Source organism: Geotrypetes seraphini, chromosome 6, assembly GCF_902459505.1.
Source record: "Geotrypetes seraphini chromosome 6, aGeoSer1.1, whole genome shotgun sequence".
Lineage (NCBI taxonomy): Eukaryota > Metazoa > Chordata > Amphibia > Gymnophiona > Dermophiidae > Geotrypetes > Geotrypetes seraphini.
Window position 1 is genome coordinate 230,843,982 of NC_047089.1, and position 19,688 is coordinate 230,863,669.

The 19,688-nt window shown below is 41.4% G+C and overlaps 1 protein-coding gene across 2 annotated transcripts in view; it reads left to right on the forward strand.

Moving 5' to 3' along the window:
• Positions 1-19,688, forward strand: part of ITSN1 (intersectin 1) — a 412,894-nt gene that overhangs the window by 319,336 nt on the left and 73,870 nt on the right. The window contains exons 29-30 of one of the 2 annotated variants that reach the window (XM_033949571.1): positions 11,785-11,976; positions 12,302-13,773. In XM_033949571.1, the coding sequence (XP_033805462.1) occupies positions 11,785-11,976; positions 12,302-12,303 (194 nt within the window). In that variant the 3' untranslated portion in view covers positions 12,304-13,773. Of the gene's footprint in view, positions 1-11,784; positions 11,977-12,301; positions 13,774-19,688 lie in introns of those variants that run through there. The other variant, XM_033949572.1, reaches the window with a different exon arrangement.

A 19,688-nucleotide genomic window follows, 5' to 3' on the forward strand; every position in this document is an offset into this window, starting at 1 on the left:
AAGTCATCAAATACAAGAATACAGAATAGAAGAAGTAAAAACGATAAAATTCTTAGGTTACAAATCGATTAAACAGTTTCGTTTTTACTGATTTTCTAAAACTAAAATAGGATAAGGAATGCATAATAATGTTACCCAGCCAATCGTTCCATTTACCTGCCTGGAAAGCAAGAATCTTTTATAACGGCAGGCCTTTATTGTTGGATAGGTGAACATATGAGTTCTAAGTGTAGACCTAATAGAACTATCCAAATTAAAATGAGAAACCAAGTACTTAGGGCCAAACCAAATATTGATTTAAAACAGAGACAAAAAAATTTAAACAAAACTCTTGCTTCCAGGGGCAGCCAGTATAGTTTTTGATAATAGGGACTTATATGTTCCCTTTGTTGGCATACTGAGGGATAGAATCAAGGATAGTTGCTTTGGATAGTCAGAAGAAATGGCTTGAGGTTGTCTCAATCCCTGGTGGGTGGGCCCAAGATGGCGGCAGCAGGGTGATAGCGTCTCCAACTTGACTCAGCAAAGGATTGCAAACTTTTACATTTTATACTGATATGCCTCACTCCAAACATAAAGGGAGTGTTCAACCCAATCCCTTTGCGGTAAGGACCTCTTCCCCTGCACAACGGTCAATTCAGGAGTTTACTGCTGCTCCAGGTTCTCAAGGGTTGTCCGGAGAGTTGTCTGCGGTGTCTTCGACAAGAAAAGACGCCTAAGACCTAGACCTGGAAATCTCTCTCTCCCCTCCTGAAGCTGTTCTGCCACCGTGTCCTGCTCCAATCGCGGCTCAGCAAGTTTCTTTTGCAGGGAAAACCCAATTCAAGGGGCTGTTGCCGCAAAAAGTCTGAGAGAGCAGGGAGAATTGGGAGCTAGTGTGGAGGTGTGTTCCTAATTGGTGAAACCTGCAGTGGTGACACTAGAGAGCATCTGGGAAGCACTCTCGAAGCTGAACATGACAGTTGCCAAGTCTTCAGAAAAAGTTGCTGTACTTGTGAGTACTGTGGACGCTTTGGGTAAAAAATTAGTTGGTACAAAAGAAGAGTTTTTCTCTGAATTGAAGCAAGTTAAGGACAGCGTGGAAAGTCTCCAAGATTTAACATCAGGGATTGTCAAAGACAAAAATTGATTGAACAGAAAGATTGAACAGTTAGAGAATTATAATTGTAGATTGAATATGCACATTTTGAACTTTCTGAAATCACTGGGAACAACTCCAATGGATTTATTTAAAAAGAACTACAGCCTTCGGATCAATGGCATTTTTGCAGCTCTTCTGCTTGTGGCTGTAGTTCATCAGTTCCTGAGGAATGGGCTTTTCAGCCTTGAAACCTGGCTTGGTTGGACATTTACCACCTACAGCTTACAGCCCAAAGAACATGGTGTCCGCTTTGAGAACGGATTTTGTGACTGACTAACCAATTGGGCAGCGTTTCCAGTGCTTTCAGCTAGGTAGTTCATTTACTGCCTGTTGAACAATTAATATCACAGTTTGTTTTACTCCCATTGGCTCACAGGTTGGGGCAGAGAAACTCTATTGATTATGTGATTTAGTTCATTTATTGCACTTTTAAGGTCACTTTATGAGCAGACATTCGGGGTACCCATGATGATGTACGGCAGGAACCTTGGGGGGGTTTTGCCTTTGGCTTTAAGCAGTAGAACGGGTGCCATTGCATCTGCTCCTTGGAGCTTACGACCTTGCACTGAGGACCCCATATTAAAATTAAGAATAATATTTTATGGACGTATATTTTGTAAGTTTCTGCTGCCCACAACCTGTGTCCCTATAAGCAATTGTTGTGGATCTTTCCAGATGTAACTAGACAAACACAGGAACAAAGAAAATTATTTCTGGCAATGAGAACTGAAACAATGACTTTGGGTGCTTCATTTCTTTTGACCTATCCATGCAAGTGTATGATTAAATATCTTGGAGCAAAATATGCATTTTATTTACCTGAACAGTTGCGAGCTTTATTTAGACTTGAAGAAGCTGGTGGCAGGGACTGTTTAGCTATTATAGAACAGCTGTTAGGATAGTGGGACCTAGCTGTTAAGCCAATACCTTCATATATTACATGTAAATTGAGTTTATCCCAGGACAAGCAGACAGCATATTCTCACACATGGGTGATGTCATCCACAGAGCCCGGTATGGACAGTTTAAAAAGCATACTGTGACTTTAAGTTTAGAGAAATTTTGCTACTACCTGCACTGCGGCAATTCCTTTCCGTCTGATGCCTGCTTGCGCACCGCAGTTCTTCATTTTCTGCAGAGCGAAGAAGTACTTTTTTGACTGGACTCCGTTAAGTCTGCATTGCCTTACCACTTTAGCGTTTTTTCTTAGTTTTTAGTTATTTTTCGTTTAATATCTTTTATTTGGTTCTTCTGTAAAAAAAAAAAGTATAAATTTTCCTTTTCATTCAAACTCGGGCTTCGGCCTTAGGGATTTTTCCTCAGCAGGTCTTATTCACTTTCACAATTGAGTTTAATCTCACTGAAAGTATTTTTCCATCCATGTTGAAACCTTTAACAGGTTTTAAGAAGTGCTGTAGGTGTCAGCGGCCTATTTCCATCACTGACCCTCATAGTTGGTGTCTATGAACCCTGAATACCGAGTTGATTCTTGTGCTCGGTGTTATGCCTTACAAAAGCTCTCTATCAAGGCCTGTCGCATTCAATAGGAGAAGCTGTTTGGCTCGATCATGGACACCGGTAAGTCTTCGGAACTGTCGACATTGAAAACTCCGAAATCAACATTGGAAGATCTTACAGTATCAGGGAAGCCAGATAAGAAGCCATCCACTTCCCAGCAAGCATCGCAGGTCTCAACAACATTGAGTCTCTTGATGCATACCAAACAGTGAAGCCATCATTCTCAAACTTTACAGGTTGTCTCTCCTTCACGGTGTGCATCCTCATTGAGGTCACCCACTCTGAGACAACCTGCTGCAGCCGGTACAGCTGATGACTCATTAGTACCAGTGCATACTTTCAGGGAGAAACTCGAGTTCTTCCAGAGGGAGTTCAGTAATATGTTAAAATTGCACTGCATGCCGGTGCTAATATTTGACTCTCTCGGTACCGGACTAGCTTAAGCATAGCACTACAAGGCCTCAAACTACCGATTTCAGCTATCCATCGGAGCATCAGGCTACTTCTCATGGATCTTCTGCGAGGCATCGTCGCTCCTAACGATGTTGTTCTACCTCAGGACATTAATCTTCGCATCGACATTCTGGCTCATCTCATCATCATTCTTCATCAAGGCATCGATCCACTATGACGAAGCATCGACGCTCTTCTTCAACACGGCGTTCGACACCAAGGTATTATCAGGCCTCATTGCATCAATCTCATGCTTTGAAGCAAAAAAGGGATACTCATCGATCCTTGTCATCATCTTCATCAGATCGGTACCGAAGACGTTGAAAACCTTCCCATAGACATCGTTCTCCTCGATGTACAGCTTCTTCAACTCTTCTTTATGATTCAGATTTGTGATCTAACTCGGTGTAAACTTACTTTATCTGCGACTGAGTCTTATGACACACCTTCAGAACAGTCACCACAGAAAACACTTCCCAGAAAAAGCTCTCCTCCAGAAAGACTTTCCTTTACTAGGTATTAGGCAGTTGGGCAAAGCCCTACCTGTCAAATTGGAAGCTGACACTGGACCAAGCACTGAGTACCTGGATACCTTGAACTATGATGAGCCTTCCAAAGAGTTCATTAAGTTACTGTTACATGGCATTCTTAAAGAGACACTTCTCAAAAATTGGGAAACGCTTTTAACTATCACGGTAGCTCCAAGAAAATTAGATTCCATTTACAGAATCATTTCTTGTCCAGGGTTTGATAAACAACAGCTACAACAACAATTATTACTTGTTGTTATCTTCCAGTTAAGAAATCTTCCAGTACAAGAGTTTATGCCTCAGCACTACCAGGGTATGCAGGCCACACTATGAAAAAATTTGGACTTCACCTTTATCAAAATTCTATGCTGGCGAGCAGGATCCTTAATTACAATTTCTACATGTCTTGTTATCTAAAACATCTGGTAAGGAAATTGTCTAACTTTGAAAAGTATATTCCTTCAGAGCACCTTACTGAATATCAGCAAACTATTCATACTCTTTCACAGACTAGAAAGTATATAGCAAGGTCAGCTTATGATACTTTTGAGATATCAACCAGAGCATCTGCTATGTCAGTGGCTATGAGACGTCTGGCTTGGCTAAGAGTCTCTGATATGGACTTCAATCTCCAGGATAGATTAGCCCATATTCCAGGTTTAGGAGAAGAACTTTTTGGCCATTCCACCAAGGCGGCCACGCAAAAATTGACACAACAAGAAAAGAATTATAATTCTTTAGTCAGAACAAAGACCAAGCCTGAAGTTCCACAGCAGTCTGCTAAGCCTTCCTATTCATATCAGAGGCGATATACTTATAAAGCTTCTGCTTCTAGGCTACTACCTCAAAAGAAGCAAAAACAACAACGGCCTCAGAAAGCTCAGCTGGCAGCTCATCAAAAGCCTGCTCAGTCCCTTTGACAGGTTTATGGAGAGTATAGCTGGAATGAGGAAAATGAATGGGATACAGTACTGCAGGGATACAAGCTTTACAGAAGAGATAGAACAGGGCAGAAAGGGGGAGGCATTGCCCTATATGTCCAGGAAGGAGTAGAATCTACTGGAGAAGGGAAGGCGGAGGAGAAAAAGAAACTGGAGTCCCTCTGGGTAAAGATCCCCAGACAGAACGGAGCAGACACAAAAATAGGTCTCTACTATCGATCCCCAGGTCAGACGGAGGAAACAGACTCTGAGATGATAGAAGAAATAAGACATGAATGTAGGACGGGCAATGTAACGATCATGGGTGACTTCAATTTCCCAGGAATAGACTGGAACCTAGTAACCTCAAGTTGCAGCAAAGAAATAAAGTTCCTGGAAATGATGGGGGACTGCTTCCTAGAACAAATGGTAGGAGAACCGACAAGAGGAAATGCCACCTTGGACATGGTCCTAAATGGCATAACTGGGCAAACAAAAGAAGTAGAAGTCACGATCCCGCTGGGGACGAGCGATCACAGTATGATTTACTTTAAACTCGACATCGGGAAGGGGAAGCGAACAAAGACCCTAACCACGACCTTTAACTTTAAAAAAGGAAGATACGATAACATGAGAGCCATGGTAAGAAAACGGATCAAGAAAAGGATAGCTAAAATCAAAACGGTAGAGCAAGCATGGTCCCTACTAAAAAATACTATCACCGAAGCACAGAATCTATACATTCCGCAGATAGCCAAAGGAAGGAAAACTAAAGCCAAAAGAGAACCAGCTTAGCTAACCAAAGAGGTGAAGGATGCAGTTAGGGAAAAGAAGGACTCATTTCCAAAAAATGGAAACGCGAGAAAACAACCGAGGCTTAGAATAGTCACAAAGACGACCAGAAGAAGTGCCACAAGGCTGTGAGAGAAGCCAAAAGGACCTATGAGGAAAAGATAGCCCAAGAGGCCAAAAACTTCAAACCCTTTTTTAGATATGTTAAAGGGAAGAAACCTGCAAAGGAGACAGTGGGCCCTCTCGACGACCAAGGAAGAAAAGGATACATCAAAGAGGACAAACAGATTGCAGACAGATTAAATTCCTTCTTTGCTTCTGTCTTTACCAAGGAAGACACCACATCAATATCCGAAACAGTGAAAGTTTTCAAGGGGGAGATGGAGGAGAGCCTCACCACGGTGAAGGTGGATCTGGATCAGATATACTATCAGATTGACAGACTAAAGAGTGACAAATCCCCTGGCCCAGATGGAATTCACCCGAGAGTATTAAAGGAACTAAAGGTGGAAATCGGAGAACTACTGCAATCCCTCACTAATATGTCAATTAGAACCGGACGGATACCAGAAGACTGGAAGATAGCGAACGTCATCCCAATCTTCAAAAAAGGATCAAGGGGAGAACCGGGAAACTATAGACCTGTGAGTCTCACATCGGTCCCTGGGAAAAAGGTTGAGGGTTTGATTAAAGACAGCATAGTACAGCATCTGGATAACCATGACCTGCTGAGAGGTAGTCAGCATGGCTTCAGGAAAGGGAAGTCGTGCTTGACAAACTTACTTCAGTTTTTCGAGGGAGTGAACAAACAAGTTGATAGCGGAGAACCGGTGGACATAATATACTTGGACTTCCAGAAAGCGTTCGACAAAGTACCTCATGCGAGACTTCTCAAAAAACTACAAAGTCATGGAATAGAAGGGCATATACTAAGATGGATAGGAAAATGGCTGGAAAACAGAAGACAGAGAGTGGGCATAAATGGGAAGTACTCAGACTGGAAGAAAGTAACTAGCGGTGTGCCTCAGGGCTCGGTTCTTGGGCCTATCTTATTCAATATCTTTGTAAATGACCTGAAAGAAGAAACGACCAGTGTTATTGTCAAGTTTGCAGATAACACAAAGCTATGCCGGGCAATCAGGTCACAAAGAGACAGTGAAGAACTCCAGAGAGATTTGAAGCAACTTGAGAGATGGGCAGAAAATTGGCAGATGAGTTTTAATTTAGAAAAATGCAAAGTGATGCACCTGGGCAGCAAAAACAAGGAGCATGGATATAAACTGTTAGGTATAACATTGGGGAAGAGTGAACAAGAAAAAGACCTGGGGGTACTGATAGACAGGACCCTGAAGCCATCAGCTCAATGCGCAGCGGCGGCAAAGAAAACTAACAGGATGTTAGGCATGATAAAGAAGGGAATCACGAGTAGATCAAGGGAGGTCATAATTCTTCTTTATAGAGCGATGGTCAGACCACCCTTGGAATACTGTGTCCAACACTGGTCTCCATACCTGAAGAAGGATATAACACTGCTGGAGAGGGTGCAGAGGCGAGCGACAAAGCTAGTAAAAGGTATGGAGAACTTGAGCTACAAAGATCGCCTCAGAAAACTGGGATTATTCACCCTTGAGAAGAGAAGACTGAGAGGGGATCTGATGGAGACTTTTAAATTGCTAAAAGGAATCGACAAAATGGAGCAAGCTCACTCACCAGCAGAGTGAAAGGATGGTGAGCAAGAAACAGCGTTATTCACATTGGCAAATGTAACCCAGACTCGGACCAGAGGTCATGGCCTGAAGCTGAGAGGGGACACAGCCAAGACAAATGTCAAAAAGTTCTGCTTCACACAGCGAGTGGTGAACACCTGGAACTCTCTCCCGAAAGAGCTGGTGGAGGAAACCACCATTCTAGGATTTAAGGGAAAATTGGATGCACATCTTCTTGCAGGACACATTGAGGGATACGAGTGACTAATATATTCGCCAGGGTATGCCTGGCTGAGCCTCCGCGTGTGCGTATCACCGGACTGGATGGACCTCGGGTCTGATCCGGTGCAGGCATTTCTTATGTTCTTATATTCTTATGTTCCCCTATCCCAGCCTCTTCCTCAAGCAATCGGAGGTCATCTACAATTCTACCATCAACGTTGGACTCTGATAACAACTGACCTGTGGGTTCTCAAAGTCATCAAGGAGGGTTACTCTCTTCATTTTGTCACTATACCTCCAAATCATCCTCCAAGAAGGAGTCCTCTTTCAACCCTCAGCAGACATCCCTTCTTCTTCGGCAAATAGAGGCTCTGCTTCACCTAAATGCCATAGAGGTAGTACTCCCTTCTCAGAAAAATCAGGGGTTCTACTCCAGGTATTTTATCATCCCAAAGAAAACTGGAGGTCTACGTCCAATTTTCGACCTCCAAGACTTAAATTACTAGTCAAAGAAAAGTTTCAAATGTTATCTCTGGGATCTAAAAGAAGCTTATACTCATATACCAATTCATCCTACTCACAGAAAGTTTCTGCGGTTTCGGATAGCCCATCAACATTTTCAGTACAAAGTTCTGCCCTTCAGCCTGGCCTCCTCTCCAAGAGTGTTTACTAAGTGCCTGGTAGTAGTGGCAGCAGCTTTTAAGAGCTCAAGGATTCCATATCTCAACAATTGGCTCATAAAAGACGCCTCTCCTCAAGGGGTGTTCTCAGCAACACAGTCAACAATCCTGTTTCTTCAGCAGTTGGGGTTCAAAGTCAACTTTCCAAAATCTCAACTTCAACCCTCTCAAACTCTACAGTTCATAGGGGCCTACTCAACACCATTCAACTCAGAGCATTCCTACCTCAACAAAGGCAAGTCAATTTGATTCAATTTTGCAATCAAGTCTTTCATCTTCTGTCCATTTCAGTCAGACAAATAATGACACTATTGGGTCACATGGTGTCTACAGTCCACGTTACCCCCTTCACAAGATTTCATCTCAGAACAGCTCAATGGTCCCTGGTACATCAGTGGTCTCAAGCTGTTGATCTATTCTCTCAGAAAATTAGTCACATCATCGCTTCGTCAATCTCTTCAGTGGTGGATGGATTCCTCAAATCTTTCCAAAGGGCTGCTGTTTAAAATGCCTCCACATCACTGGTCTATTCAGGAACAGAAGCTCCATATAAACCTTTTGGAACTCAGAGCAATTTGAAATGCTCTGAAGACTTTTCAAAACAATCATGTCCTCCTAGTACATACGGACAATCAAGTTGCAATATATTACATAAATAAGCAAGGAGGTACAGGTTCTCTGACTGTCAAGCTGAAAAAATTTGGAACTGGGCAATTTTTTAAAGCTGTTTATGTTCAAGGAATGCAAAATACTCTTGCAGACAAACTGAGCAGATTTCTTCGGCCACATGAATGGACGTTCAACTCCACAGTCTTGTGCCAGATATTCTCTCTCTGGGGGACTCTTCAGATAAACCTAATTGCGTCCCCCCACAACCTCAATTCTATTCCAGACAATGCTGTCCTAATTGTCTAGAGGCAGATGCCTTTCTCCTGGATTGGACAGCCAAATTCCTTTATGCATTTCCACCAATTCCTCTCATTTTCAAGATGCTAGTCAAACTCGAACAAGATTCGGCCACCATGATCCTGATAGCCCCTCAGTGGCCCAGACACCCATGGTTATCCCTTCTACTTCAGCTCAATGTCAAGGATCCAATAACCCTGTAGATCTTTCCATCTCTTCTACGCAAAGTCAAGAGTGTCTTTTATATCCCAATCTAGTTGTTGTACCTGACAGCTTGGTATCTCTCGGGATGACCTCCATAGACACTGATCTCTGTGATCCTGTCGGAGTCATTTTGGATGCATCCAGAAAACCACCTACACAGTAGTGCTACCAACATAAGTGGACACTTTTCAACATGGTGTACTCTTCATCATCAAGATACTTCATCCTCCTCCATATCTTCAATGTTGGATTACCTTCTCCGCTTATCCAATTCAGGTCTTAAAACCACTTCAGTCAGAGTTCACTTTAGTACTGTCAGTGCTTTCCATGTTCCGGTCAACAATTAACTGCTCATCCTCTTGTTTCCAGGTTTATGAAAGGACTTTTCAGTATCAAACCACCTCCAGTGGTTTGGGATCTTAAAGTTGTTCTCACCAGACTGGTGAAACCTCCATTTGAGCCAATGTCTTTTACTCATCTTAAATATCTCACTTGGAAAGTGGTATTTTTAATCTCCTTCACTTCTGCACGTCGAGTGAGTGAGCTTCAAGCGTTGGTGTTGGACCCACCCTTTACAGTTTTCATCATGATAAAGTAATTCTCCACACCCATCCTAAATTCTTACCGAAAGTAATCACGGAATTTCATCTAAATCAATTGATTATGCTTCCAGTTTTCTTGACAAAGCCTCATTCTCACCCTGGAGAAGCAGTTCTTCATAGTTTAGACTGTAAACGAGCCTTGGCTTATTATTTACAAAGGATTAAGCCACACAGAACCTCTCCTCAACTGTTCATCTCCTTTGATCCTAACAGGTTGAGCCGGCCTGTAACCAAGAGAACTATTTCCACATGGCTAGCGGCCTGTATTTCCTTCTTCTATGCTCAGGCTGGGCTGCAGCTTGGAGGTCGTCCAAGCTATGGCAGCTTCAGTTGCATTCTTACATTCCACTCACATAGAGGAAATCTGCAAAGCAGCTACTTGATCCTCAGTTCACACATTCACATCTCACTACTGTCTGGAATCTTTTTCCAGACGGGATGGTCACTTCAGCCAAGCAGTATTATAAATTTATTCTCTTAATGACCAACTTTCCCTCCATCCCATTCCAGTAAGTTAGGGAGTCCCAAATGTACGAATATACTGCCTGCTTGTCCTAGGATAAAGTACAGTTACTTACCGTAACAGGTGTTATCCGGGGACAGCAGGCAGATATTCTTACATCCTACCTACCTCCCCTGGTTGGCTTCTTAGCTTGTTTACGGAACTAAGGTGTGCAAACAGGCGTCTGGCATGAAGGTGCTCAGGCAGTCGCGAAGTTTCTCAAAACTTAAAGTGACAGAACACTTTTTAAACAATATCAGGCTCCATGAATGACGTCACCCACATGTGAGAATATCTACTTGTTGTTCCCAAATAACACCTGTTACGGTAAGTAACTGTGCTTTTTCTTCCTTTTACTTGGGCCTCCCTCTCATTATTATGGTCTAAGGAAGATATGTATAATTTTCTTTTTTTGCTGGTTTTCTTCATTGATAGTTTTTTCTGTTAAACTGCAATAAAATATAAATTAAACAAAAAAGAAAGGTCTTGAAAACTTTTGCCTTGAATCTGCAAATTTCATAGGTGAACAGTAAAATTAAGCACAGATGTAAATTTGAGCTAAATATCCTCCAAGCCAGCTCAAATATTTTCTTTATTGAAATTTGAAGTTAGAGGAGTGAATAATAGACCCAGTTTTAGACACCTGTTTCCAGTGAAATTAGGAACCTAGAAGTAGATATTCGGCAGGTGTTCCTATGCACCTTTTTTAGCTGCCGGCAGCATTATCCCCAGATATTTAATGCTGGGCCATTTCCAGGTTTATGCAGCCACCTATCTCTTACTGGTTAAATGCAATATTCAGCATTTAAATGCCTAAATGACACCACATAAAGATAGGACTGAGTTTTATGTTGTCTGCTTAACTTAGCCAGTTAAGTGCTGAATATCTGCATTTAACCACATAAATGCCAACTCCACCTCCAGATGATCCACAAAATAGCCAGCTTTCAGTTTAGGCACTAAGGCCCAGATTCTGAAAAGCAGTGCCGCAAGTTAGGCTTCAGTAGGCACCTAGATCGGTAGGCGCAGTAATTGACGGCACCATTTAAAACCAATTAAAAACTCGTTAACAAGAAGTAAGTGCTGGAACCGCTCCTAAAGCATGGCAGCGCCTAAGGTCAAGGTAGGCATGGTTAGGAGCGGAGATGACCTTAGGCGCCATTATGCGTGATTCTACATAAAACTTAGGTGCCGTAAATATAGGCCTTTAAAACCCAGTAGCTGTGAGTCTGTTAATGGCACCTAAGTATAATTGACACACAGCCGGCGCCATTTTGTAGGCACTGGTTGATTTCGGCACCATTTACAGAATCCGGACCTAATTGGTTAACTGCCCCTGAATATCAGCAGATAGCCTTGCACAAGTGATTTAACTGACCAGAAACCATTCTGGCCAGTTAAATTGTTTTGAATATCAGACCCCCTGGTTTTAAAAACATAGGTACTTGTTTGATTGAAAAAAAGGACCTTAAAGGTGAGTGAGGCACCTGAATTTAGATGCCTAGCTTATTGAATTTTGTTGAATGAAGCCAGCATTAGTCATGAATGTTACTAGGTAAAAAAGAGACCAATGAATGTTATGCTAAGTTTTGTTGCTTCTCATTCCAGTGTGCCAAGTGATTGGTATGTATGACTACACCGCACAGAACGATGACGAATTGGCTTTTGCCAAAGGTCAGATCATCAATGTCCTCAACAAAGAAGATCCAGACTGGTGGAAAGGAGAATTGAATGGGCAAGTAGGCCTCTTCCCATCCAACTATGTAAAACTGACAACAGATATGGACCCAAGCCAGCAATGTAAGTAGTTTTGGTTACTCATTTTCTTGGCTGTCACTTCTCTTAGTAAAAAAGAAACATGCAGCATTGCTGTGATTCTGCTTCCCTTGCAGAACCCAGAACGTGACCATTGCTGCATTTGCAAGTCTCTTTGAAGACCTTCTGTAATGCACTTTATTTTGTTTGTTTTTTTTCTTTGTTTCATCCTCTATGTGGCATGTTACCCCCCCCCCCCCTTTTTTTTTAAATCATTTTTGCATCTTACTGTTTTCAATGCCCGACTCATTTTCCTAGCTTGAATTTTGCTCATTGTTTTGCTTATGTGTTGTTTTCCTCCTTTTTCTAGGAATCATATGTTGTCCATCCCCCACTCAGGCTTGAAAGTCCTCAAAGAGACCCACTATCCCATATCACTGCCCAGAGGGATGATGGGAGATGCAGCCTTGATCATGTAACTTCCAGCATGATCATCTACTGCCTTCTGAATAGAAGAACACACTGCAGAGCAGTTTACCTCATTTTTACATTAGTTGCATGTAATCGCAATGTTTTTAGTTAATTTACAGACAGAGATGCAAATTTTCAAAATTACAAAGGATAGTGGGTCCTTTTGTGGATTTCCTAGTTACTGGAACTAGCAATTCACCTTTTCATAGGTGCTTTCAATAGTTTTAAAATTATTTTAAAATGTACATTCTAGTCATTTTAAGGGAAAGATATATATTAATAAATTCCTTGCAATTTTATTTTTACAAAAAGACCCACTATCAAGGAATGCTGCATGTGCTTTCAGTAACATTTGAAATGTCCAGAAACCCAATACCGGGGAGGGGATTTTTTTTTCACTGTGTTCAATGTTATCAATTTTTTCCTAAAAATAATGAAATATGTCTACTAAAAGGTTTGATGTGCTAATTTTCATCTGTATCAGTTTTTGAGGAGCTTTATTTTTGTTTTTGTTCAGTGAAAAATAACATGTATGCAGAAGAAACAAAACCACCCTCCATAAAAAAGACTATAAATGTGTTATCCCATTATTGTGCTGTAACATGGAAACAATCTGTTTTATTTTGCACAAAAAGCTGCACCTCTGTTGTATTCTCCAATTTATCTGGGGTGGGTTTGTTTATCATCATACAATTCAATTTGTGGAATCAGGGTGGGTAGCATATGAGAATGAGCACACAAACTTTTTTTCTTCATTCTTTCTTCATATGAAGTTTGTTATTGCTTCATGACAGCACATCTTTGAACAATTCATTATCTGGACAAGAAAAAATGTATAGAACATTTTTTCCATGCAATTAATTCCAATGTTTACATTTTTTAAAAACTAGACTGTGGAATTTATACGGACTAACGTGTAATGGAGCTCGCAGTTGAATGATATGATGTATTAGAGCCTTCTTATGCTGCCTTTGTCTTAATTGTAAGCTATTAATGAAATGTCCCTTTTGCTGTGGGTGAATAGACATTGAACAAAATTCCTTATTCCTCCAGCACAATATAGCAGCTCTACTAATGACACTAACCTTTTATTCTGTTTTACTGCTGTTCATTGCTTTTCATGCTGGTAACAGTATAGATTTTCCGTTAACATGGTGCAAAAAGCCAAGAAAGCTCCTTATTCAGTTGCACTTCAGTATTTTCATGAATATGAATGTAAAAATATAAATATATAAATCCTGCAGCTTTAACAACTATAATACAGCCTTTAAAATTAGTTACATGTATAGATAATTCAGTTCTGTAATTCTGCCTTTACAATTAGTTACATGTATAGATTATTAAATTCTTTGTATAAAAGCTAGAATAAAACCTGTGTGTGTTCTTATTGCTTTGCACAGAGAGGCTTGAGCAAATTGCCTACAGGGCAAGGTCCACACATGTAAATAACCTACTCCAACAAATAACAAGTTAGTTTGTAGCTTCAGTATCTAAAGCAATCCTTGTGGGGATACAGGGAGACATTTTTGTTGAGCTTCATGTAGCACGTGCCATTTTTAATATGCATTAACCTGAAATAACACGTTTAATTATTGCTAAATAAAAAAATGAATTACAATGTGCTAATCAAAACTCAACAAAATGAAAATGCACCTCTCTAGCAATCTGACTAGTCAGCTTTACCTCCCTGACAATTGATGATTCTGTTTCCTAGTGCAGTGTATAACTGAAAACTTTAGAATATCAACTTAAATTGTGTTCACTGCTGTTTTTCCATATCTTATTCTTTTACTTGGTTTAAAAATATCTCCCCCCCCCCCCTTTCTAAGCCGCGGTAGAGGTTTCTACCTCGGCTCAGAGCACTAAATGATCCAATGCTCATAGAATTCCTAGGAGTGTCGGAGCATTTAGCTTAGTAAAAGAGGGCCTTTCCTGACGAAGAAATCAAAACACTGGCCATGTTGGCAGTGGGTCCAGAGGACAGCACATTGCAAGTTAAATGTTGGTCATTATTAATTTTTTTAATTTATTGTAACTCATTGAAAGAAAAGAAGATAACAGTTATTTAAATAAGAATAAACAGTTTTATTGCAAAAACAAAACAATGCATAAAAAAGAAATTATGGGAGACCTATGATGACAATTGTGGCTATGAGTGCCTAACGATATTACACTCCTCATAGTTCAGATGGTCTCTGCCATTCATGTTTGTTGCTGGTAGATTAATTTATTTTTATGCCTTTTGTGTGCTCTAAGTTTGTTTGCTGGGTGTTTACAATTCTGAACTTTTATTTATTTCAAGGCAGTAAGAGGAACATCATCAATTCCAAGTGCAAACACTAAAGAACAAAGTCATTATCCTCCTACTAAATTGTCCTCAAAACTTCATACATTCATCCTATTCCACACCCACTCTGCATGTCCCCTATACATCTTAAATTTTACACTAAATATATGAAGTACATTTGAGAATTAAACAAAAACACTAGAATAATGCAAAACTGCCAAACCAAACTCCTCAATGTCCATCCTCTAATTGTTACTGATGTTCCAAGAACCAGCCCCACATTTGTTGATAATATTGCCACTGATTTGGCTGTAAGCCTATGTTGACCATATAACCCAATTTATCTTTCAACTTCTGTGCTTTGGTAACTCTGCTGTCCCCCAGTGAGCTACAGTAAGCATTCTGGCTGCCATTCATTTGTTTAATTTCTAGGGATGGTGATACAAGAAAATAAGCTCTCTCCTCCACACTTTCCCATCCTACAAACCTTAACATAAGTAAAGTCTGTGCCACAAAAACTGTTTCACCAGTGGCAACCTAGCTTACCGTAAGACAAGGTGTAATTTTATAATAAAGGACATGCGAAGGCTATTAGGTACATACAATAGGTACTCGTCTACCTGTCTTTATAAAATGCTAACATATGTGGCAGAGAATACACCTTGAATGTAGGCACTGTCAATTACACCTACTCAAGAGCTGGTGTAAATAAAGACACTTACTTTACACATATATTTCACATATTCACATTTCATTTTTATTTAATATACTGCCTAACAAAGGATATCAGTGTTTTTCAACCGCTGTTCCGCGGCACACTAGTGTGCCGCGAGATGTTGCCTGGTGTGCCGCAGGGCCGCCGGGCCCGGAGCTTACAGGGGGCCCGAGGCAGGGGCGCCAGTAGCTCGCCAAGGCAAAGTGAGTCGAACACCCAGGACTCACTTTGTCTTGGCGATCTAATCCACAGTTCTTCAACCGCCGGTCCGCAGGAAATTTTTGCCGGTCCGCGCAGGACCGGCAAGATTGACTCATTTGAACTTCCTGCCGGTCCGCGCAGGACCGGCAAGATCAGCATCGGAAGCGTGCGCTGGGCCGGAGAGATCTTGGGGAGCCTCCGACAGTGGCTTTCTCCCCTCTCTGCAGCTCTCCTTTACTTCCCAGCGCAGCGATTCACGAAGGCAGCCTCGGGGCTTTTGCTGAGTCGCGGCTGCCTCTGATGATGCAACTTCCTCTTTCCTCAGAGGCGGCGCGACACAACAAAGGACCCGAGGCTGCCTTCGTGAATCGCTGCGCTGGGAAGTAAGAAGAGCTGCTGGGAGGGGAGAAAACCACTATCAGTCTGGGAAGCTGCTGGGCAGGGGAAAAAAGGGACAGCTGCTACTGGAAAGGGAGAAGGAGAGATGCTTCTGGGAGGGGAGGAGGGAAAGGAATCTGGGAAGCTGCTGGGCCAGGAAAAAAAAGGGACAGCTGCTACTGGAGAAGGAGAAGGAGAGATGCATCTGGGAGGGGAGGAGGGAAAGGAATCTGGGAAGCTGCTGGGCAAGGAAAAAAAGGGACAGCTGCTACTGGAGAGGGAGAAGGAGAAGGAGAGATGCATCTGGGAGGGGAGGAGGGAAAGGAATCTGGGAAGCTGCTGGGCTAGGAAAAAAAGGGACAGCTGCTACTGGAGAGGGAGAAGGAGACGGAGAGATGCTTCTGGGAGGGGAGGAGGGAAAGGAATCTGGGAAGCTGCTGGGCCAGGAAAAAAAAGGACAGCTGCTACTGGAGAGGGAGAAGAAGGAGAGATGCTTCTGGGAGGGGAGGAGGGAAAGGAATCTGGGAAGCTGCTGGGCTAGGAAAAAAAGGGACAGCTGCTACTGGAGAGGGAGAAGGAGAAGGAGAGATGCATCTGGGAGGGGAGGAGGGAAAGGAATCTGGGAAGCTGCTGGGCCAGGAAAAAAAAGGACAGCTGCTACTGGAGAGGGAGAAGAAGGAGAGATGCTTCTGGGAGGGGAGGAGGGAAAGGAATCTGGGAAGCTGCTGGGCCAGGAAAAAAAAGGGACAGCTGCTACTGGAGAGGGAGAAGGAGAAGGAGAGATGCATCTGGGAGGGGAGGAGGGAAAGGAATCTGGGAAGCTGCTGGGCCAGGAAAAAAAAGGACAGCTGCTACTGGAGAGGGAGACGGAGAGATGCTGCTGGGAGGGGAGGAAGGGAAGAGAGTTACTGCTGGACAGGAGGCTGGGAGAAAGAAAGAAAGGGGGCAGGCAGGGAAACAGAAGGAAAGAAGAGAAACAGAAAAAAAGAAAGAAAGGTCAGGGAGAGAGGAAGAAAAAGTTGGGGGAGGGAATGAGGTGTGGAGGAGAGAAAGCATACAGGCTGATAGAAGGGAAGAAAGATTGGATGCACAGTCAGAAGAAGAAAGTGCAACCAGAAATCACCAGCCTGGCTGGGCGGAACTTCCTCTCCGATTGCAGAATTGACGTCAGGGAGAGCATGCGTCGGCTTTGGGGCCTGTTATCCATTGGTGGGTCCTGTTCCCCGATGGCAGCGGCAGTGGCAGTGGCTTGGGGAACGGCAGGGAGAAAGAAAGAAAGGGGGCAGGCAGGGAAACAGAAGGAAAAAAGAGAAACAGAAAAAAAGAAAGAAAGGTCAGGGAGAGAGGAAGAAAAAGTTGGGGGAGGGAATGAGGTGTGGAGGAGAGAAAGCATACAGGCTGATAGAAGGGAAGAAAGATTGGATGCACAGTCAGAAGAAGAAAGTGCAACCAGAAATCACCAGACAAGGTAGGAAAAATGATTTTATTTTAAATTTAGCAAAGTGGAGGCAGTATTACCACAGTTTTCAAAGGAATTTGCCCAAATAACTTAATAGTTAACTGGGTAAATTCCCAGAGATGAAAACTTCCCTTCACTTACTATGCACAGTTCTGAATTTATATCTGCTGTCTATATTTTACAATATGGTCACCTTTTACTAAACCGCAATAGTGGTTTTTAGCGCAGGGAGCCTATGAGCGTCAAGAGCAGTGCTGGGCATTCAGCGCAGCTCCCTGCGCTAAAAACTGCTATTGTGGTTTAATAAAAAGGATGGAGGGTATATTTGTCTATTTTTGTATGCTATAAAAACCAAATACAGAGAGAGACTGAGAGCTGTTGACGAAGAGGTACGTGTGTGTCTTTCTTCCATTCCAGCCAGAATATCAGCTTTGTGTTCAGCCAAACAGGCCCAGGTTTCGCACTGAATAAAGTATTTTATAATTTTTATAATTTTTATTTCATAATAAAGTAATTATAAAATACTTTCTTTGTGTTTATTTGATTCCTATTCAAGAGAATTACTTTATATATAGTCAATATAGGCAGAGAGTTAAATTTTTTAACATTTTCTAATGGTGGTGTGCCTCGTGATTTTTTTCATGAAACAAGTGTGCCTTTGCCCAAAAAAGGTTGAAAAACACTGATCTAAGCTATTCACATAAAAAACATAATTTAAAATAGGGATTAAAGGGCAAACACAAAAGGGAACCTACATTACAAATTTTAAAATATAAGGGCAGAGGAAAAGAGGGAAATGAATTGCTCTAAGTTGCAAGAAGAGGGAAAGAGTCAAAATCAAGGTAGATAAGAAACTTAATATCTCTGAAACTAGGGGTCTCATAGAAGGTAATGATATGACCGTGAGTTTCATATTATGGAAAGGCTTTGGTGAAAACTTAAGCTTTAAACCTTACAAGAGATTTCTCTTATTAGAAACAAAGAGGAATAGAATTCCAAAGAGAGGATGCTATTAGAGAAAACTATGAAGTAGGTGTTGAATGGGAACATATTTGAAGATAGGAGAATATGGCAAGTATTGCCGAGATGAATGTAGGCCCTTGATGGGGAGTAGGGAATAAGAAAACAAAGGAATTGTGGTATGCTCTGATTAAGAATTTAAAAAGTACAAAGAATGATCTTAAACTGAATTTAGTAATTAACAGGAAGGCAATTGTCATTCTTGAGAGAAGGGTGATATTGAAATTTTGAAACACAATTAATGATTTGACTGCAGTATTCTGGATCAAATGAAGACAGCAATTTTGGTACTGAGGAATTCCAGACAGATCTGAAAAGCAGTAGTCAATACATGATAAATGAACCAATAATTGGAGAGAGGGGATGTCAAAAAAGGAAATCTCCAAGCAGATCTGCTTTAAGGAGAAGGATTTCTCAACCATCATTGGAATGTGAAAGGAAAACATTAAGTGATTATCAATAATTATTCCCAGAATATGAACCTCTTCCTTAATTAAAACTGCAGTGCTTTGTATTTCAGGGATGGTCAAAGGAAGAGGAAACCCTGGGAGAAATAAAAGCATTGCAACAGTTTTAGATCAATTAAGCTTTAATTTATTTTGGGTGATCTAGTCTGTGATTTTGGATAATTTACATGAGATACCGTCAATCATCTGAACAGAATTGTCTTCTAAAGGAAATAATAGCTGAATATCATCCATATAAATGAAAAATGTAATGCTCAGTGTTTGCGTCAAAAGAATCAATGGAGATAGGAAAACATTTAAAAGTATAGGCCCAAGTACTGGCCCTTGGGACACTCCACATTTTATTTCATGAACTACAGATAAAGAACCTGAAAAGTTATATTTTGTTGGTAAGAACAAAACCAGAATAATGGTACACTGGAATTACCAGGTTCTCCAGGTAATGAAGGAGGATAGTGTGGTCAACCAGATCAAATGAATAAAGTTAAAGAATCATTTTTCTGCCATCAAGATTTATACATATAATCAGCAAGGGCAATCATAGAATGTTCCTTAGAAAAGTTTGGCAGAAACCTGCATGACAGGAGTGTAATGCCTTTGATTCCCCCCCCCCCCCAGAAAAAATTATACTTTTTGAGCAACTACCCTTTTGTTGAGTTTGGGTAAGAATGAAAGCTGGGAAATAGGATGATAATTCAATGGATTAGATGAGTCAGCTAGAGAATCCTTCATAGAATATATTATAGCTAATTTTCAGTT